Source organism: Helianthus annuus, chromosome 15, assembly GCF_002127325.2.
Source record: "Helianthus annuus cultivar XRQ/B chromosome 15, HanXRQr2.0-SUNRISE, whole genome shotgun sequence".
NCBI lineage: Eukaryota > Viridiplantae > Streptophyta > Magnoliopsida > Asterales > Asteraceae > Helianthus > Helianthus annuus.
In genome coordinates, this window is record NC_035447.2 from 5,106,404 (window position 1) to 5,128,747 (window position 22,344).

Here is a 22,344-nt window from a genome sequence, read left to right on the forward strand (position 1 = left end):
GACCAGATGAAAGAAAAGTACCCCCAGCTATTCGAAACCAATGCATCCACTTCTGAGGCTGAAGCTACTACTACTGAATTTCGGGACGAAATTCCAAATCAACGGGGGGATGATGTGACACCCCAGGAAAACCAGTGAACGATGTAACTTACCTAGCTTCCTCAGTGAGTGCGTACCAAATTTCGGGACGAAATTTCTTTTAAGTTGGGGATAATGTGACAACTCGAGTTTCTGACTTTCACTTTCGCATTAAATGCGCGTTGACTTTGACTGTTTAGTTGTTTGGATTGTGGACTTGAAATTGTACGCGTTGTGTTTTAATGAAACGTATTGTCGTTTTGCCTATATGTGATTACTTGCTGTGGTAGAAAATAATATTAGAATTATTATTAAAACACTTAGTCTAGATCACGAAACATGACATACAGTTCGAAGGATCAACTTTCGGTTCGAAGGATCTCGAAACATATCCTTCGACCAAGGACTCTATCCTTCGACATCTTTCGGCCCAGTCTTTCTAATGGGCTTGGCCCATTCCTGTGAAACGATTTATAAACGTGAATGCATGTAAGTCGACAGTTAGTTTTCAAAAACCCTAGTTTCCTCTTGTGCGACGGCAGCAAGCTTCAAGACCTTTTTCCCTTCTCTTTGGAATCCGATTCAGTATTGGATTGTGGTTAGTGATTCTAGTTCCGATTGGTGCTTTAGTATATGATTAATCTTGGTTAATTGTGTGTGTGATAAAACATGTACGTGTGTCTAATTCTGAATAGTCGGCGAAATAGTGTCCTACGATTTTGATGATCTTGTCGTGCTAATTGCTTTAACTGATAATCGAACACATGATTACACGATTTCATTGTTAACCGATCTTGTTGCTAGTTGATCGCATGTGGGCCGATTTAATTGCATATGTATATACCTGATGATTGATAGCATTGTATGTGCGATAGATATTGTTCATCTGAATCGGATTGTTCATATTGTAATCGGTTGGTATGTATGTCTTGGAAAATATTTATGTTAATCGGATTGTTACGCCATGGGTTCGAGTATTGATCTTGATTAGTTATGAACTTGTCGTGTTTTAGAGTTAACCTGATTGAATGTAAATAGGTTGTGTTCATGTATGGTTCGATTAGGGTTCTTGAGAAACAATTGAAATCTGCCTGTTTGATCGATGACGTACTGAAACTGTTAGGAATTGATAGTTGACCGAAAGATAGTGTGATGACCGAAACATAATCTGTGTCGAAGGATAACTATGTCGAAACATAGTTGTTGAGACCGAAAGATACTTGTCCTTCGAACCATAGTAGTGTTGACCGAAGGATAACTTTGACCGAACCATAGTAGTGTTGACCGAAGGATAGCATTGACCGAAAGATGACATTGGTTCGAAACATAGCATTCGGTCCGAATGATAACTGTGATAACTATGTCGAAACATAGCTGATGTGTCGAAAGATAACCATGAATCGTAAGATGATAATTGTGTATTGAAAGACGTGTCGAAACATAATTGTGATAATTGTGATAATTGTTAGACCGAAGGATGAGCAATGTATCGAAGGATGGGTAATGTGAATCGAATGATAGTTGATGATTAAATGTGAAATGATACGTGTTGTGCCGATATGCAAAATGACTGTTATGTGATACCTGATTTATGCATGATATTGGCTATCAAGCACTATGTGACATTAGATTGCATGCGTATCATTGCGAACATGAACTGATTTGTTATACGTGCATACAATAGGACGTGATTAATTACTTGTGAGTGCATAACCTAGCATACCGAGCAAACCAAGGTGAGTTCACACTCTTACCAAGGCATGGGATTCCCGGGGTGTTGGGAATGGGATTGAAAGGATAAGGTTGAATAGATACACTACTGACACTATGACTAGACTACCATATTACTATCCTCGGATGTGAAGGATACTTATACTGATCACTATCCTCGGTTGTGAAGGATACTTATACTGATCACTATCCTCGGTTGTGAAGGATACTTATACTGATCACTATCCTCGGATGTGCAGGATACTTATACTGATCACTATCCTCGGTTGTGAAGGATACTTATTGATACGAATAGTCTAGTGGTTATACAACATGGGAAGCCCCCACCAATAGAACGTACTAACGGCCCAGTAGAGCCACCTGTTACAAACGAACTTACTATTACGCATTTACTTTCTGTGAACTCGCTCAACTAGTTTGTTGATCATTCTGTTACATGCCTTGCAGATCGTTAGGTACTTGGAGCTTGCACTGGAGAAGCGGGTCGTTGTGGGCAAGGAAAGTGGTTTCTACGTTGAAACTATTATGACATTTAAAACTATTAAATTATTGTTGGTTTATTTACTATGCTTCCGCTACACTTTAAAACTATGGTTATGTTTTGAACACCTATCGTATTGAATGGATGGTTTACATTTATTTTACTTAATATTAATTACATGTTCAATATGATTGGTGGCTCGATCCTGGTCAGTCACGCTCCCAAGCGGTGATACTCCGCGTGTGGATTTTGGGGGTGTGACAGATTGGTATCAGAGCCATTGGTTATAGAGAACTTGGTTTTAATATGGAAAAACGTTTTTATTAAAACCAGACTATAACCAGAACAGTGCTCTCAACGATCCACAACGACGCTTCGCTCCACGTGCAAGACTCAACTTCCTAGGTAATAAGGTTTATGTTTATTGCCTACATGCTAGAATTTGCATAGAACTTTGCTCGTAGTATGCTTACATTACCTTGCTCACAACTTGTCATTGCATGAGAATACTTATGTGCTTACACTCTTCTGTCATCGCACTATTCGCGAACCTTTCTCACTTATGTTGCCTTTGATGTGAAGATCAATGGCCGCACGAATTAACATGACTCAAGCCCAGCTAGAGGCTCTCATTGCTGCGGCAGTTGCAGCCGCCCAAGCAGGTAGTATACCCTGCAGTATAAACACTAGGATCTTTAGATCCTACATTAATTCTCGTACTTAACTTTGCCCTATTCGTACACAATAGGTCAACCCGCTCAGCAACAACCTGGGTGCACATTCAAGAATTTCATGGATTGTCGTCCTAGCTCGTTCAGTGGCACGGAGGGAGCAGTTGGACTCCTCCACTGGTTTGAAAAGCTCGAGTCGGTTTTCGAAATGTGTGAATGCCCTGAGTTGATCCACCTATTGTAAACTTTTTGTTAACTGTTTTTACAAAACCTCACTTAACTAAATACATACAAACCAGTTATTGAGTATTTGTAAAGAATACAATTATAGTGGGTATGTTGGGGTTTTGTATACAAAATTGGTTACTGGCGTGGTAACATCCCATAAGTTGAGTATGACCGTACCACTGATGTTAATTGTGATGTCTTGGATACAAATGTAATTGCGGATGTGCCCTCAATACTGCAAATTGGTTTTTACTTAAACTTGATTAAATTGGGATTCACTCACCAGTATTTCACACTGACAAAATGTTTTTAAAACGCGTTTCAGGTAACAATATGTGAAAGCCAAATAGAAGCCAGCTGGACAGCACTGAAGGCTTGGAAAAGTGGCAATAAAGTTACCTAAGAATAAAATGGATGTTTTTATTAAATAAATAGGATGTATTCCTATGAAACGTGTGTATTGAAAACTTGGGTTTTTACCCATATGTTTAATGTTATAAAACATGGTGGTTTACTCTGATTAAAATATTTCCTAACTACGGTCCTGATGAAAATTTCCGCTGCCAAATTGGATAAATAAACGTGATACCACCGAAACTGGCTCACGGCCGCCCGTTCCCGGGAGATAGGGATCGGGGGCTGTGACAGAAGGTGGTATCAGAGCTATGCCACTGATTCAGCCACAGAAGCGTTCTGCTGACATCAAAATTTAAAGTGTTAGGAAATAAATTATGGAAATTCGTGTATAATTGTATTTCTTGCTATGTGTTATCTGACTATTTGTTAGTTTACAGTATGAGTGACCAAGGACCTTCTGACGCCTATCGTCAACTGTCTGGTTCGCCTAGGAGCGAAGGCACCTCCTCTTCTCAGCCTGCCCTCTCAGGGTATTCTGCTGACACAGAAGAAGGGATCTTTGTGTTTAAGGCTCAGTCTGAAGAGCCATTTCCTGAGAAAAAGAGGGGATGGTTCAGTAGGGGAGCGCACGAGCGTAGGAAAAGAATGAAAAAGTTGCAGGAACAGCGAGTGTTAGCCGCAGCAAAAAGAGAAACTGATGCTTATAATCAGGATATGCTCAATAGGGGTATCGCTAATATCCATATTTTAGCAACCACTGCTGCCGACCCAAACCTGGAACAAATGCTAGCACCCCAACCACAAAATCCTGACCAACCCATGGAAGTAGAAGACCAGATAGAAATGCCTAATTTCAACCCGGAGGAAATACCTAGGGTACCTGCACCTGATCCTCTAAACCCAAACAATTACGACCCCTGGTGGGACGATGTTAGGGACTACGTGCAACAAAACCCAATTCAGGAAAATGTGCCAATACCCAACTTAGGAGCTTATCCAGGGTTAGATCCTCAAGATCCCTACAACATTAGTGATGCATATGTTAGGGAAATTTTAGAAAATCCATACCCGTACCAGGCCCCTATGCCTCCGTATCAGGAACCCATACCTCAGTTTCCAAACCCAGTCCTAGAACCTGCACCCCCAATGAGTGCAGAAAATGTCCAGGAACTTAGGACTTTTGGGGAGGAAATTTTAGAAAGCAGTGATAGAATGCGACAGGTGGGAGAACGCCTCGTATGGAAATACGATGAGCGTAATATGGATTTTTGGATGAATCCATATCAGTGAACGTGATGACAGTACGGTAGTAGTAATAATAATAAAATAATATATGTGTGTATGTGTTAGAAAAAAAAAAACTACGGATGCATACTATTAGTATTGTAGCTTTACATTTCAGTCGGTACTGTAATTTTTATTTCTGTACTGGTGTGTATTGATGCATACTATATAAAAAAAAGAGTAAAAGTCGCAATGCTCGACGTTTTTGATTAAACGTGTGTGTCATGTGATTTGCTATATATAAATATTATTTGTGATATTAATATTTGGTAAATGTCTAAAATTCAGATGGCCGACGCGGGAAATCAAGAAAATCTGAATAACGATAACCAGAGTAACATTAACGTGGTTAATGAGAATTCGGACAATAATAACAACGGAAACCAAATGGATAATAGTGCCGTTCAGCATATAGTGGCACAAGGAATTATAGATGCAATGCCATTTATTATTCAAACAGTTCAGGAAGCGAATAATAAAAGTAAGCATAGCAGTAAACGACCAAGTGAACCGGAACACAGCGTGAACAATGGACCCATACTTCAAGCACCCGTTCCCAAAAGAAGAAGAACCATGCCACATGGTTGTTCTTACAAGGAATTCTGGTCCTGCAAACCAATAGAATTCTCGGGCAATGAAGGACCCATTGCAGCTTTACGCTGGATAGAGAAAACTGAGGCCGTTTTAAAAATAAGCAAGTGTGCTGAAGAAGATAAAATAATGTTTGCTTCAAATCTGTTTAAAAATGCAGCCTTAGAATGGTGGAACACTATCCTCCAGTCAAGAGGAAGTGATAGAATTTATAACATGGAATGGGAGGAATTTAAGAATATGGTAGAAAGGAAATTCTGCCCTCCCAATGAAAAGGAACAGATAGCAAATAAGTTCCTAAATCTAAGAATGACCGGAGTAGACAGTAAGGGTTACACTACCACATTCTTTGAATATGCTAGGATAGTACCTACCCTTGCATCACCTGAACCGGTATTAATCTCCCGATATATCTGGGGATTAATTGGAGAGATTAGACATGTAGTCAAGGCAGCTAGACCCCAAACCATAGAGGAAGCTGTAGAACTAGGCAATACCTTGACAGATGAGTTAATCCGTACTAGAGAAGAAGACCAGAGGAGAAACCTAACCCAAAGGCTTACTCAAGAATTCCGTTCTGGGAATTCCAATCGTAGGAATGTAGGTTCTACCTCTGCACCCTACTGCAAAGCCTGCAGAAAGAAGCATTCTGGAAGATGCTCTACTTACTGTAATTTTTGCAAGGCCCCAGGACACAAGGAAGAGAATTGCAAGAAAAAATCCAGTAATGGAATGTGCTTCAATTGTGGAGAAAAATGTCACATTAGGACAAACTGTCCGAAATTGGCTCCAGCTGCAACCAACAAAAATCCTAAAAATGCCAGAGCTTTCGTGCTAACTACAGAGGAAGCCAGGATGATTCCAGACGTAATTGCTGGTACGTTTTTAGTTAATGATATTTTTGCTAAAGTATTATTTGACTCTGGTGCCAACCAAAGTTTTATTAATACTTCATTTTGCAAACTCCTAAATCAATCATTAACTAAACTACCACAAGAATGTCTAGTAGAAACAGCAAATGGAGAAACCGTTAGAATTTCTGAAATCTTGCAGGGAGCGAGAATAGAAATTTTTAATCAAAAATTTATTGCAAACCTTTACCCAATGAATCTGGTAGGATTTGATGTCGTATTAGGAATGGATTGGTTAATAGCCAACAAAGCAAATATCTTATGTGATCAAAAGTCAATTCAGATAAAATCACCAAGAGGTGAAAAGATCACAATTAAAGGAGATAAACCCTTTAGATCCACTAAATTCATCTCTGTGATGAAAACTGCGAGTTGTATAAGAAAAGGATCTATAGTGTATTTGATTTCGATAATCACTAACACTAAAGGAAAAGAATTAAAAGATATTCCAGTAGTATCCCAATTTTCAGATGTTTTTCCAGAAGAATTGCCAGGATTACCGCCAGACAGGGAAGTCGAATTCAGAATTCATATGTTACCAGGAACAGCACCAATTGCTAAAGCACCTTACCGTTTGGCACCCGCAGAAATGCAAGAACTGAAGAAACAACTAGACGAGTTGTTAGAGAAGGGATTCATACAGCCAAGCTCATCGCCATGGGGAGCACCGATTTTATTTGTTAAAAAGAAAGACGGATCAATGCGTATGTGCATTGACTACCGGGAATTGAACAAAGTCACGATTAAGAATCGGTACCCATTACCGAGGATCGATGATTTGTTTGATCAACTTCAAGGAGCTCGATTTTTCTCTAAAATCGATTTAAGATCAGGATATCATCAATTAAAGGTACAGGAAGAGGATATTCCTAAAACCGCATTCAGAACAAGGTATGGTCATTATGAATTTACTGTCATGCCATTTGGTTTAACCAATGCCCCAGCCGCATTTATGGACATGATGAACCGAATATGTAAGCCATATTTGGATAAATTCATAATTGTCTTCATAGATGATATTCTAATTTACTCTAAAAGTAAGGAAGAGCATGCAAAGCACTTGCATTTACTTTTAAGTTTATTGAGAAAAGAAAAGCTTTATGCTAAGTTTTCAAAGTGCGAGTTTTGGTTAGAACATGTACAATTTCTCGGACATTTAGTTAATCATGAAGGAATTCATGTAGATCCAACAAAAATCGAGGCAATTACCAAATGGAAAACCCCAGAATCACCAACTGAAGTTAGAAGTTTCTTAGGATTGGCCGGTTATTATAGAAGATTTATTCGAGATTTTTCTAGAATAGCCATTCCTTTAACTAAGTTAACCTGTAAATCTGTTAAGTTTGAATGGGGACCAAAACAAGAAGAAGCCTTTAGTATCCTTAAGCAAAGATTAACCCATACACCTATACTAGCATTACCAGAAGGAACTGAAGACTTTGTAGTCTTTTGTGACGCTTCTAAGTTAGGTTATGGATGCATATTGATGCAACGTCAAAAGGTTATAGCTTATGCATCTAGACAGCTTAAGAGTCATGAAGGAAATTATTCGACCCATGATTTGGAATTAGGAGCCATAATTTTTGCCCTTAAGATTTGGAGACATTATCTTTATGGTAGTAAGTTTACCATATTCACTGATCATAAGAGTTTAAGATATGTCTTCGGGCAAAAAGAGTTGAATATGAGACAGAGACGCTGGATGGAATTACTTAGTGACTATGATTGTGATATCCAGTATCACGCAGGAAAAGCCAATGTGGTGGCTGATGCTTTAAGTCGAAAATATCACGAAAAGCCAAAAAGGGTACGTTCTCTTAAATTAAATCCACAAGTAGATTTAAACAATCAAATTAGAAAAGCACAAGAAACAGTAATCAAAGAGGATACTGAAAAATTAAAAGGAATGATTAAGGAATTAGAACAAGGAACAGATGGAATTTGGAGGTCCCATCAAAAGAGAATGTGGATACCTAAATTAGGAAAATTACGTCACCGTATATTAGAAGAAGCTCATAAGTCTAAATCTACGATGCATCCAGGAAGTGATAAAATGTACCAGGATTTAAGGAAAAATTTCTGGTGGATAGGAATGAAAAAGGATATAGCAGCCTATGTTTCTAAATGTTTAACTTGCTCACAAGTTAAAGCTGAACATCAGAAACCCTCAGGATTGTTACAACAATTAGAAACACCAGTTTGGAAATGGGAATTGATAACAATGGATTTTGTTACCAAATTGCCTAAAACAAGAAAAGGTAATGATACAATCTGGGTGATTGTAGATAGATTAACCAAGTCAGCTCATTTCTTACCAATGAAGGAAACCTTTAGTATGGAACAATTAGCCAAATTATATGTAAATGAAATTGTTTCATTACATGGCATTCCTTTATCAATTGTTTCTGATAGAGATAGCCGTTTTACTTCTCATTTTTGGTCAAGTTTCCAAAGAGCAATGGGAACCAGGCAAAATCTAAGCACCGCGTATCATCCTCAAACAGACGGACAAAGTGAAAGGACAATCCAGACAATGGAGGACATGCTTAGAGCTTGTGTAATTGATTTTGGAGGTAATTGGGACGAACACTTACCTTTAATAGAATTTTCTTATAATAACAGTTATCACACAAGTATCAATGCTGCACCATTCGAAGCACTTTATGGACGAAAGTGCAGAACCCCAGTCTGTTGGGCAGAAATTGGGGAAAAACAATTATCTGGACCCGAGATAGTACAAGAAACAACTGATAAAATCATTCAAGTCAAGGAACGACTGAAAACAGCACGTGATCGACAAAAGAGCTATGCTGATAACAGACGCAAACCATTAGAATTTCAAGTAGGAGATAAAGTATTATTGAAAGTCTCTCCCTGGAAAGGAGTGGTAAGATTCATCAAAAGAGGAAAGCTAAGTCCCAGGTATATTGGACCTTTCAAAATTCTTAAAAGAATAGGACCTGTAGCTTATCAGCTACAACTGCCAGAGGAAATGGCAGGAATACATGATGTATTTCATGTATCCAATCTTAAAAAGTGTTTAGCTGATGAATCACTCGTAGTACCTCTTAAGGATATAGAGGTTAATGAGCAACTCAAGTTTGTGGAAAAGCCTCTACAAATTGAAGATAGGAAAGTTAAGAATCTCAAACATAAGAGATTAGTTCTGGTCAAAGTAAAGTGGAATTCCAAAAGAGGACCCGAGTACACGTGGGAGCTTGAATCAGAAATGCAAAAGAAATATCCACACTTGTTCCAGTAGATCTCGAGGACGAGCTCTAAAACAAGGTGGGGAGGATATAACAACCCTCTGTAAAACAGACATCCTCATAATATTTCCGACACCCTAATATATTTTATATCTCAATGTGTCTTTATATGCACCCCGTATGTGAAAACCGAGCCTCAAAATAGATTATACCATATAAAATAAATAAAAACAATAAAAGTTAAGTTGAGGCGGGCCGCGTAGGGCCTCACCTCAAGCTTATGCGGGCCGCGCGAGTGTGTACCAGGATATCGCCAAAACCCTTAGTTGATGCGGGCCGCGTACATGTTTGGGTAAGTGAAGGCGGGCCGCGAGCGTCCTGATTTGTGGCACAGCCCGGAGCGGCCACGTGTTCGATGCGTGTCGAGGCTACATAGTGACCGGACCAAGCTACGCTTTGACCCGGAGTTGACGCGGGCCGCGTAAGCCCGGCCCAAACTCCAAGCGGGCCGCGTGGGGACTCGAATTCAGCACTATAAATAGAAGGCAACGGCCTTCAGTCTGCTTTCGTTCATTTTCTTTCTGTCTCTCTACACTTTTAAATAGTGGGCATTATACCCGAGTTCAATATCCCCTAAAATAGCGAGGTTCTGCTACGATGTAAGTATTATAACCCCTGGAGACGTATTAGATACGCTGCCCGATTGATCTAGGGTTCCGTAACGGCTGTCGTGGTTCTGCCCGACGTAGTCGTTGGAATGCCGTCTCGGGGAGGGTATTACTAATGTTAAAATGGGTTATTATACTAACACACGTGCATTTGTGTAATTTATAGATTATCTCCAGGAAACCCTTACGAAAAACCTAAAACAGCAATGTGAGTGATCCTTCTTTTTATATGCTCATTTTTGTGAGTGATCCTTCTTTTTATATACTCATTTTTGTGAGTTGATCCACCTATTGTAAACTTTTTGTTAACTGTTTTTACAAAACCTCACTTAACTAAATACATACAAACCAGTTATTGAGTATTTGTAAAGAATACAATTATAGTGGGTATGTTGGGGTTTTGTATACAAAATTGGTTACTGGCGTGGTAACATCCCATAAGTTGAGTATGACCGTACCACTGATGTTAATTGTGATGTCTTGGATACAAATGTAATTACGGATGTGCCCTCAATACTGCAAATTGGTTTTTACTTAAACTTGATTAAATTGGGATTCACTCACCAGTATTTCCCACTGACAAAATGTTTTTAAAACGCGTTTCAGGTAACAATATGTGAAAGCCAAATAGAAGCCAGCTGGACAGCACTGAAGGCTTGGAAAAGTGGCAATAAAGTTACCTAAGAATAAAATGGATGTTTTTATTAAATAAATAGGATGTATTCCTATGAAACGTGTGTATTGAAAACTTGGGTTTTTACCCATATGTTTAATGTTATAAAACATGGTGGTTTACTCTGATTAAAATATTTCCTAACTACGGTCCTGATGAAAATTTCCGCTGCCAAATTGGATAAATAAACGTGATACCACCGAAACTGGCTCACGGCCGCCCGTTCCCGGGAGATAGGGATCGGGGGCTGTGACACCCACCTACCCACCCCACCCCCAGCCTATGTCTTCTTCCCCATTCTCTCCTTAACCTCTCTAACCATTGAGTCATCGGAGATTCACTCCGACCGGCGACAAGCTATGGCCACACCTCAGGCCGATCGGCACACCCCTTTCCTTACCCTGTTTCACACCCGCACACCCCTCTTTCTCGTACACCATTTCCCCCAAGTTCCCTGTACCCTCTAGATAACACACACATACAATCTCAAACTTAAAATGCTAGAGAGAGAGAGAGAAGCGACGACACAGAGATGGGGCATCGACGGTGGTGGTGGCAGCGCACGGCGGTAGTGTCAAACCATAACAGTGACTTAAGTTGGTGATGGTGGTGTCTCCGGTTAGGCAGAGGTGGTGGCTAGTGAATCCGAGTCTCGGTGCGAGAAGGAAGCAGTCACACACCCACACACCCGTTCCATGCTTGCTTTGGTCAGTAGTTATTCATAATATGCACTCTTGTAGTTCTCGGTTACCCACATTCTTGTCGATTGCTCTTGAATTAAGGTTTTACTAATTGGTGATTTAGTTCTGATGAAAATATGTTCTTGTTGTAATAATTCATCTTGTTTATTTCTAATTGATTCATAAGGTGTTCGTGATGTATTGTGATTAAATATGTTGACAACTCGATCAAATGATTTTGATTCATTGATTCGATGAATAAATGGTTATTTGATGTTGTGTCAGAATCTGGTTGTTGCAGGTTAAGGAAAGGTTAAGGAGAGAATGGGGAAGAAGACATAGGTTGGGGGTGGGGTGGGTAGGTGGGGCCCACATGTATTTTTTTATTCTTTTAATGTTTTATTTGTTGTTTTTTAATAGTAAGGGCATTATAGTCATTTTACACCAACTTAACTGAGAAAAGTAACATTCATCCACACCAGTGACTATCCGGGAACGAAAATTGAAAACTTGGGGACTATTCAGGTAATTTTAGAAAGTTGGGGACTATAGGTGAAAAAAGGCGAAACTACAGGGACTATCCGAGCATTTTTCTCTTTTTATTTTAACTAGTATTAAGTACCCCCGCGTTACGGCGGGGGCGAGCACTAATGCCACACTATTGTCAGCGATCACTGACACTGAAGTTAGGGTGTGTTAATGCGAAGAAATTAAACCAAAACGTAAAACATAGAATAAAACAACTAAGTTGATCTAGGACTCGCGCGTTACGATGAACCCGCGCATATTTTTTCCCGTTTGACAGGTTCATCGTAATCTATATACATTATATATCATTACCACTATACAAACGATAATGCATGTATTACAACAACCATTTCATCAATATGTTGCAATTATATTTATTTAGGAATTTGGCTAAATTAATTAGATTATTATAAATTATAAATAATAATAATTTACAAATAAAACAACACAAATTTGAATGGATCAAATTGATTGAACATGGTAAGATAATGAAAGCATTATTTGATTAGGGCACGACCACTTAAACACAATTTACAATTATACATGCATATAAAACAGATTGAATTTGGCAAGGTAATGAAACCATTGTTTGATTAAGGTACAACCACTTAAGCACGATTTACAACAAAACATGCATACAAATTATTTGATTAAGGTACAAACATTTAAGCATAATTTACAACCAAAGATACATACTATTTAATTAAGGTACAAACATTTAATCATAATTTACAACCAAAGATGCATACACATGTTACAAATTAATAGCATATAAATAAATAGTATATAAATGATATATATTAGATGAATGAATTAATTTTATATACATACAATAAATACGATGGAAATAGTGTTAGGCAGCTAGGGATGTGAATTTTTGACACAACCCGAAAACACGACACGAACCTAACACGGAATTCGCGGGTTTAGGTTTAGTCTAAACGGGTTCGGGTCAGTTTCGGGTTGAACCAGCGAACCCGTTTAAGTTAACGGGTCGGGTTCGGGTCAACCCGGTCAGGTTGGCGGGTTAACCTGTTTAACACATTTATATTATACTATATTTTTTTTACAATATATTTTATGTTAGAAATTAAATGGGGTATTTATTTTATGCCGTAATTATAACTTAAAAAGAGATATTAACATAAGATTTTATAACTTAAATATAATTGTGTTATATGCATTTGTGTTTTTACGTAAATTTTAATTTTAATATATTAAAATCAGAAAAAATTAAAAAATTCGGGTTGAATGGGCCGTGTTCGGGTCAACCCACAAAACTTCGGGTCGTGTTCGGGTTCATATGTATAATACAATTTTCGGGTTCGGGTCGGGTTCGGGTTCATGTAAAATTTTAAGGTTCAAGTAGAGTTGAACCCCCAACCCGCGAACACGACCCGTTTAGCACCCCTACAGGCAGCTGCATAGGACCCCCTCATTGGTCGATTATTTTTCAATTTAACTTTTAAACCTTTGGCTTCGCTAATAAATGGGTTTCGCCCCTCTGTTTAAAAAAAAAAAAATTTCTTCATATTGGTTAACTTTGTTTATATGCGTATTTAGTCCCTCTGCTTAAACTTTGGTATTCTACAAGTTTAGTCCCTCTAGTTTTATTCTTTTAAGTAACCGATTGTTGCTTTTTGTATTTTACTTTTAAACTTTCAACTTCGTTAATATACGCGTTTAGTCCTTTTGTTTTTAGAAAAAACCTTCTTTTTACCGGTTAACTTTGTTTATATGCATGTTTCCCTCTGCTTTAACTTTTGATAATGTACATATTTAGTCTTTCTACTTTTATTCCTTTTTTGTATTTCAATTTTTTAGCACTTTCCCTTTGCTACCATAACAAATCAACCCGGATGAAGAGTGACCATTAGCTATCAGTGGACAACCACTACTACTCTAGGCTTTAATAAAGTTACTTTATAAACTTATTAAAACAAAAATTGTTTGACACGCATATTTTTATTTATGTCTAATTTTTATTAAGATCGTGTTATAAGTAGTATGTACACGTAATCGAAACACATGCGTGTATGTTAATAAAGTGAGTTTAAAAAAAAGTATTGATTAACCGCCTCTAATTGTCACGAGAGACGGGTGGGTATAAAATAAATACATCCCAGATGATATCTGGAGTGATAGGAACGAAGGAAGTTTTTTTGTTCTGATGGCGACGACGCATAACCACCTGTGCCCAGAGCTGATTGTTGAAATCTTCACAAGATTACCGACGCAATCCCTTCTCCGGTTTAGATCAGTGTCGAAATCAATATGTGGTATGATCGGCAGCCCAGATTTCATCCGATTGCATTCTGTTCGATCCCCGAAGAAATTCACGGTGATACACCGGGTTAATTACAAAGCAGAAGGAGTGACTAAAAGCGTGTATACAATCAATTCGGCAGGGGGAGGGCAACTGTCATACATCGGCACAACACCAGTTGAATATCCTTTTAAGGAAAAGCATATTGTTGGTTCATGTAATGGGATTATATGTGTTTATGAATATGATAGGAGTATTATTCATCTATGGAACCCTTGTATTAGGCGCAAAGTAACCTTACGTTTTCTTCCTCCTTGGCTTCCTGGCTTGGCCCTAGGGTTTGGTTTCGACCCAAGCATCGAAGACTACAAGATCTTGTGGACAGCCAGTGGAGGCGTTTCCTCTGTTTACACCATGAAGACACACACTTGGCGTGAGATTCCTTCCCCTGCTGCTATGGATTCCTTATCGTTGGTGAAATCTCCCATGTGTCTTTTCGACGGAGCACTGTATTGGGCTGTGAAAAGGCATTTTAGACACAGCTGCTGTTATATGATGACGTTCGATCTGAGCTCTGAGGTTTTTTCTACCATCGAGTTGCCCGAACCAAGCTGGGAGACCAATACAGTGACAGTCATCAAAGGTTGTCTGGCTGTGGTTTCTTCTTCTTCTTCAAAAGATAATGATAGCAGGATTTGGGTGAGGACTGCTGCTGCTGCTTCTTGGTCTCTTGCTTTCAAGTTGGATACGCGTCAACCTGTACTGTCCATCAATGGTGATTTGGTGTTTAGTCGTTGTTACTGTAGTAAGGGGCTCCTAGATTATCATGATCCCGAGACAGGGGTGCCATCGAGACTTGTAAACTTGACCAATTCTTCTTATGTGGATGGCATGATTACGTACATCGAAAGCCTTGAATTGTTACATTATGGGACTTCATGCGATCAGGGAAAAAGCAAATCAAAACAGGCTTTGGATTGTTAGATTTGGGGACTACAAAGAAGCAAATCAAAAGAGACTGCTTTACATCATCTGCAGAAAAAGAGGCCCCGCCCCTTGATTGGCAGACATGGAGGGAGACCTGCAGACAGACATATCAAAAGAGGCCTTTGATATCATCAAGTTATGATTAATGGAAGCAGACAAAAAGGAGTCCTTGGATTGCAGGGAAGCAAAGAAAGGAGAGCAGTGAAGCTATGCGAATTTGCTATTTATATAAGCACTTGATTATCGTACTTTGAATCATTACTTTTTGTGTTTTAAAATGTTGCTCAACCTTTTTGGGCCTTTTCGGATTTTATTTACAATATTTTCGCCCCGTTGTCACAAGACCATGACTTGACATACAAAATACTGAAGCTGGTTTAACACACAACAGTTATATGCAAATGCATAATAGGTTAGGTTCAAAACATGTGAACTTTATTCACGGGCCATGAAGGTTGTAGCTATTTAACCATCAACCCTGTCGAGACTTTACAGCTGCTTGGAATGGTGTTGTCTAAATGTCATTTGTAAATTTAGTAGCTACACAAGTTGATCTTTGTATGCAGGGCTGCTGATTTAAGGCAATTCTATTCGCAGTTGCCAAAAACTGGTAAAGATATTCCCTCTCTTCTTTGTTGCCGGTTGTTCTATTTTAATTGGTTTACCCTCCAGTTGTTCTTAAATGAGCTTTTAGTCGTTTGTTTTTTTTGGTGTTCATCATTCTAGTCACTTATTATTCTAACCTATGGCAGATATCTCACCTATTTTTTTTTTTTTTTTTTTGGTTATATATGGTGTGACTATTGCATAAATTCGCAGCTTGATTTCCAGCTGTTCAAGAAAAAAATAGCACCTTGTTGCACACGTGAAGATATCCATCTCACCATTCTTGCGCATCAGCCAAAATGCGATGTTTGCCAGAAGCATTGCGAATTATTTGAATCGTTGAGGGAGCATATATCGAGTATGAGGAGAAGATTTGATACTTAACATTTGAGGAGGTAATCGCTGCCCGTTTATTACATGAAAATGGCTCAATATGGGCGACATATATGTTGGTGTGTTAGATTGTTGCTTTAGCTGGAAGTAAGCCTGGGTCGAACGCTTTTAACAGTTTGCACATAGCACACCCAGTATTGCTACGTTTAAACATCTGGATCGTTATTTTGGTAATAGTTTTTGTAACATATTTAATGTGATCCTACCCACTAAATATATACCCTTTTGTTGACCCGACCCTTTACCCAACCCGTTCATATTCGCCTACGCCCAGCATAACTCATTCCTTGAAGTTTTGACTAAATGGGTCGAACGGTTTAGAAGTCTACTCACAAAGCAGACACAAGTTTGTTTCATCAAAAAAATTGAAACAGATATGAATTGAAACCCTGTGAGATGAAAGGGGGGTTTGTGTGGGTTTGTGGAGAAGGGGGATTCACATAGGGGAAGAAACAGTTATGAATTTGTTGTATGATGAAGGGGTGTATGCTATTGTGCGCCGGGATACATAGGTTTATGCGGGGTCTTGGGCTAACGTGAGCGGTGAGGGTAATGGACTGGTGAACGTGACTACGTGGTCCAGGAAGATTTAAGTGGGCCTGAATTCGTTTGGGCTGCTCATGATGGGCTTTTAGCCATCGACATCCAAATAATTCATTCAAACCAAACTAGAATGATAAATTAGTTCATTTTTTAGAGTAAGTTATGAGTTTAGATATTAATGTTGTGCAAATTTTCACGTTCGAATTTGACAATTTTGCCCTAAATATTTGGATTAAATTGTGTTTCTATCTAAATCTTGATATATAGAATCCTTAACTAAGGTGCTGTTTGTTTTTTCAGAGGTAAAACGTCTGCAATCTGCGAACCACATCTGTAGACATCTGCAACTGATGAGGTGGACCAAACCTCTGTAGTCTGCAAGAAGAAGACTGTTTGCTTTTTAACAAACGAAACAAAAGTTAACCCGTATGATTTGGGCAAAATCACGAAACAAATTCAAAAAAACATCAAACAGATGCCCAATATACCAATTGCTCAAACAAACATACAAATGAATCTAATTTATTGTTCACCAAGTGGCGAAGTAGTGGATCTCTACAACTAATTATGATACTCAGGTCAATGAACTTGTTGCCGGTTTCAAAACAGAAACAGAAAACATGAACACCCACCACATGTGCAGGGCAATCAAAATAAGGGCAAAATCAAGAAACAAAATTCACAGCAACATAGCTTCATCTTTCACACCCAGCCAAACGAAACATTAGGGCAAAATCAAGAAAAAAAAAGAGAATCAAAAATTACCTGCCGTGGAGAATCGATGGAGGTAGTTGTGGGGAAGAAGGTGCAGGTCGGCTATGGAGTATCTAGGGTTTTGAGGAGCAAGTGCAGAAGAGGTGTGAAGATGTGAGGCCATTTCTGTTTGGGGAAGAGGTTTGGAAGAGGTTTTTTAATGAAATCACTTTCAGAAAACAAACAAGCTGCAGACTCAAACGTCTGCGCGTGGTCTGCGTGGGGCAGACATAAGAGTTTCTGAAGTGCTTTTCACCAAAAAACAAACACCCCCTAAGTTAATCAATGGTGGAGAGGGTAGAATTTGGTATGAGCATTCACGTCCCAATTCCGATCTCTACATCTCATCCCTCATTCGCATCCCCCGTGTTATTACGGGAAACAAATTATTAACTCAAAGTCCGCTATGTTTTCAAGATAGAAACAAAGTTTTGAAAGTTGAATACACGAACTAAAAACCCGAAAAAAATCATAATTAAATTTAAGAAAGTATTTGTATATTATACAAAATCTAAGAGCATTCATAATCCTTCCATCATTTCCACCCTATAATTAGACTAAAAATAACTATATTTTCTCTATTTTTTTCAATTAAATAATACTTTTTATACTTTTATCATTATTTTTCTCTACTCCACTCACACCCACTTTCAAAACATAAAATTTATAGAATGTGAACAATGTCTCCTCAAATACACATATAGATGAACAATAATATTCTCTCTTTCCTCACTTACAATCACTTTTCATAATATAAAAAACACACTCACAAGTATTTGGTGAAAGGATTCTGAATGCTCTAAGTGGTATATTTAAACTTACTGTGTATAAATATAACACTAACACGTTTCCAGATTAGTTCGCGAACACCGAATTTGTTAAAGTATCTATCATCCATAAAAGAGATAAGACACCAAGTCTTACACACACACACAACTCCTACTGGGCCACTTTATAGTCGTTATTAAAAAAAAAAACAAGCAAACAAACATTCAATGGCAGAATCCAAAAGAAACAGGAAGAGGTCAAAGGTAGAGTCAGCTAGGGGTGTTCAAAATTGAATATACGAAAATTTGGATATCCGAAATTTTCAGATACCTGGTTTCACTATCTGAATATGTATCCAAAATTCTAGATATCTGAATATCCAATTACTTATTTGTTTTTATTTTTTAAACAAGATATTTCGGATATTAATGTATATTTTCAGATATTTTTTGGATATTTTCGGATATTCAAAATATATTTCGAGTATCTGAAAATAAATTTATAAATCTGGATATTTCGGATATCCGAAATATCCAAATTTTTTTACAATCACTATCCGAATCCGAAAAATTCAGATATCCGAATTTTCGGATAGTTCAGATCGGATTCGGATACTTTTGAACACCCCTAGAGGCGGTTTTATCGGTAGAGAAGAATGTGGACTTGTTCTTTCATTGTGGAGTTGTTCCAGCATTGATCAGTTTACTTAAAAAAGGATCAACAAGATGCAGGATTAAGTGTTTCTATCATTAGATGTCTTGCATACAAGGTATACATGTGTTTTAATTAGGCTAAACAAAACACTGCCTTAAAGAATATAGCTTACATCATTTATAAAGTCACTTGCAAATGTTTGATTTTCAATTTCTAATAGCCTATACATCAAGAACTCATAGCTAAGGCAAGATCTTTGCCTTATATTGTGGAACTGCTCAAGAGGCATCACATCCAAAATACAGCACAAATGAACATGATTGTACATCAAGCAGCACATGCTCTAACCCACATTGTTCATGAAAATGAGCCCAATAAGGGCATTATGAAGTTGGTTTTTGTGCTTGCTTTGGAGTTGCGTTTCAAGTGGTATCTTCGAACATTTTTCTTTACAGGATGGAAGGTGTTATTCCATTTCTTGTTCAATTATTGAAACCCATTATGATGGGATGGCGTTGAAAGCCCCAATAAAGCTCTTGCGTACACTTGTTTCTAGGGATATTAGGTTTTATGAAACGGTGTTTCCCTTTAAGGATAAGAAATTATTGCCTGATTCAGAATCTTCCACAGAAGTTAATACCCTAAATTTCTTTGATGTATTTGATCAAAATGTTTTCCAAAACCCTGAGTTTGAGTCTCAGTAGTCCAACTCCCAATGATGAGAACACAATGCTTACCAAATCTAGACATGAGTCTCAGTAGTCCAACTCTAAAGCAGTTAGTGATTTAGGCGAGGCTGAAACTCAGCAGCCAAACACTTCTGTTTCAGACTTAGGCGGGGCTGAGCATGTTTCTAGAAATGAGGGAGATGTTAGTTCTGATCGAGTTGATATAGAGCAAACTCATACTTTTTCAGACTTTGGCTTGCTAGGCTTTAAAGGGTGATGTTGGGCTACTCATTCATGCTGTTGGGTTGCTAGTCTCGTAGATTCCTTTGGCCATTGGCCAGGTTATATAAGGCCGAGGTTAGGTGGTGCTGTTTAACTCTTACGAACAGCTTTCTTGTCACACCCCGATTTCCACGTGTCTCACCGGTGGGCCCGGTGGGGGATTACCGTGACGATGTTGGCAACAATATAGTCAAACCACACAATTATATAATGCACAGCGGAAGCATAAGATAAATATATAAACTTCAACCTCTGATTGTAATATCAAAACGTATTACAGGGATTGAATATATCCACAGTGGATCGTAAATAAACATAAAGTATTGTTCCATCAGATACTGCAATCAAGTTTGCGAGACTTATCCCGATGCTAGGGAGCTAATACCAGCCAATTTACGTTTAGGTACCTGCACTTAATCTTTTTGGGGAAAATACGTCAGTTTACACTGGTAAATACATTCAACTGACACATTTGAAAATGTTTATTAAAAATTGGTTTGAATGCACAAGGCACAAACTCTTTTATAACTTGGGAAAATTATAATAAAATCTTGTGAACGTTTTACATGTTCTTTTATGCGTTCAGTAGCCCGGGTCGTGCCGGGTTAAAGATTTATAGACACACCACGTTTGCGTAAAACCGTAGTATAAAAACCAACGGCTACGTCTTTTAATTTAATGTCGACACTTTATACCGGGTGTACGCCTACACCGGGATGTCGATGGTCGTGGCCATTTCGTAAAATGATGCCAAGGATATCCGGGACAACGGTCATTAAACCCCCCAAAGGCTTATAAGCAACAAAACTGTTTAAATGAGCCAATCATATTTAATCAATTAACCACCTAAGCGATGGAATTATATAATGCTCAATCAAGCGGTATTAATATACCGTAACCCAAGCCCATATAGGGGAAATAAGTTAAAGTATTTACCTTTGCAAGTATATTTCCTTATTTGGATTAAATCACCGATAGCTTTTACTGGGGCTCCTAATCTGGAACGAAGGTTTTAATTAACCTCTTGGAATCCTAACGAGTCGTTAAAATGGCCGTAGCCTAGACCGGTTGGTTCCGATATATATAGATATGGTTTAATCGCGTGAAAGGCGAAAACCGAGAATGGAGTGTGATTCTGACCCAACAAGTTCAGAGACTTGTTTTATATGGGTTAATGGTTCACACTCTGGATTTTGAGGTTCAAATGATATTATTTGACCCGTATCGGCTAAATTATGAAAACTAGTTTCATACGCCGAACCGAGCGCGCAATAGGCGAAACGGTTAACTATGAGAGTCGTACGCTTATTTCCTAAGTCAATATGCCTTAAATGGGTTGTGGTATCAGTAGGATACCTTCCGTGACGCCCGTAACGAGTTTAAGTTAATATTATGGCCCGTAGGGGCTTTTCGGTCATTTTAAAGACTTTAAAAGGGAATTTCGGGTTCTACAGGAAATCTGAGTTTCCCGAACAGCTTATAAAGCTTAAAATACTTTATTTATTATTTAAAACCAGTAGCAACTGGAATCGGGTCAAAAGACCTTGTAGAACTCATGTTTTGGCCGAAAAGGGCATATTCGGTATTTACCGAACCGTAGCCATAACCGCAGGTTATGAGCGAGGTAAAAATTATTAAAAATCTTTAAAATTCCCAAAATATTATTTTAATACAGTGGGTAAAAGATTCGGTGACAAAATCTTGGTTTAGATAGGCGTTATGCTAATTGCGCCGTTAATTACTAAAGTTTACTTAAATTGCGCTAATTAGCATAACTCTCATTCTAGACCTCGGATTGACGTGAAATTTTAAGGACATGCTTATAATTTAATAAGCAAGGTTTTGGTCCGTTCACGTGTCCGAAATACTCGTTTTAATTTTAAAAGGCCGTTACGGTCAACTTTTAGGCGAATGACGGAATTGCGCAAAAGACTCGGATAACTCATGAACCGACCACAGAGGTTTATACCAACATGTGACCTGATCCTAAGAGAGTCCTAAGGTATATTTATACCTCACTAAAACGGGTCAGAACTGAAGTCAAAGCAAAAGTCAAACTTTCGCGACATTCGGCTCCGAACCGGTTCCATATAGCAAATGATCGATTCAAACGAGCGCAAACAAGTTTATTTACTTATTATCATGTTTTATGATTATCAAAACAGGTTCCATAACATATACATTACAGATTATGCATAAATCGCTAAAATAGCTTTCTGTTGACTTTTTAACCGCACGTTTGACTCGATATTTGACATAGTTAGAGTGGTGATCAGAGGGAACCCTTTTAGGGGTTTATTACCTCCATTGATACCAACTTATAACCACCTTTGA

General features: G+C 38.3%; 1 protein-coding gene across 1 annotated transcript; it reads left to right on the top strand.

Annotated features, from left to right (window-relative positions):
* Window positions 1-14,206: 14,206 nt before the first annotated feature.
* On the top strand, window positions 14,207-15,819 carry LOC110910239 (F-box/kelch-repeat protein At3g06240). The gene has a single exon (XM_022154932.2). It carries the CDS (start codon window positions 14,261-14,263, stop codon window positions 15,338-15,340), a length of 1,080 nt encoding a protein of 359 aa, XP_022010624.1. The 5' UTR covers window positions 14,207-14,260; the 3' UTR covers window positions 15,341-15,819.
* Window positions 15,820-22,344: the final 6,525 nt, after the last annotated feature.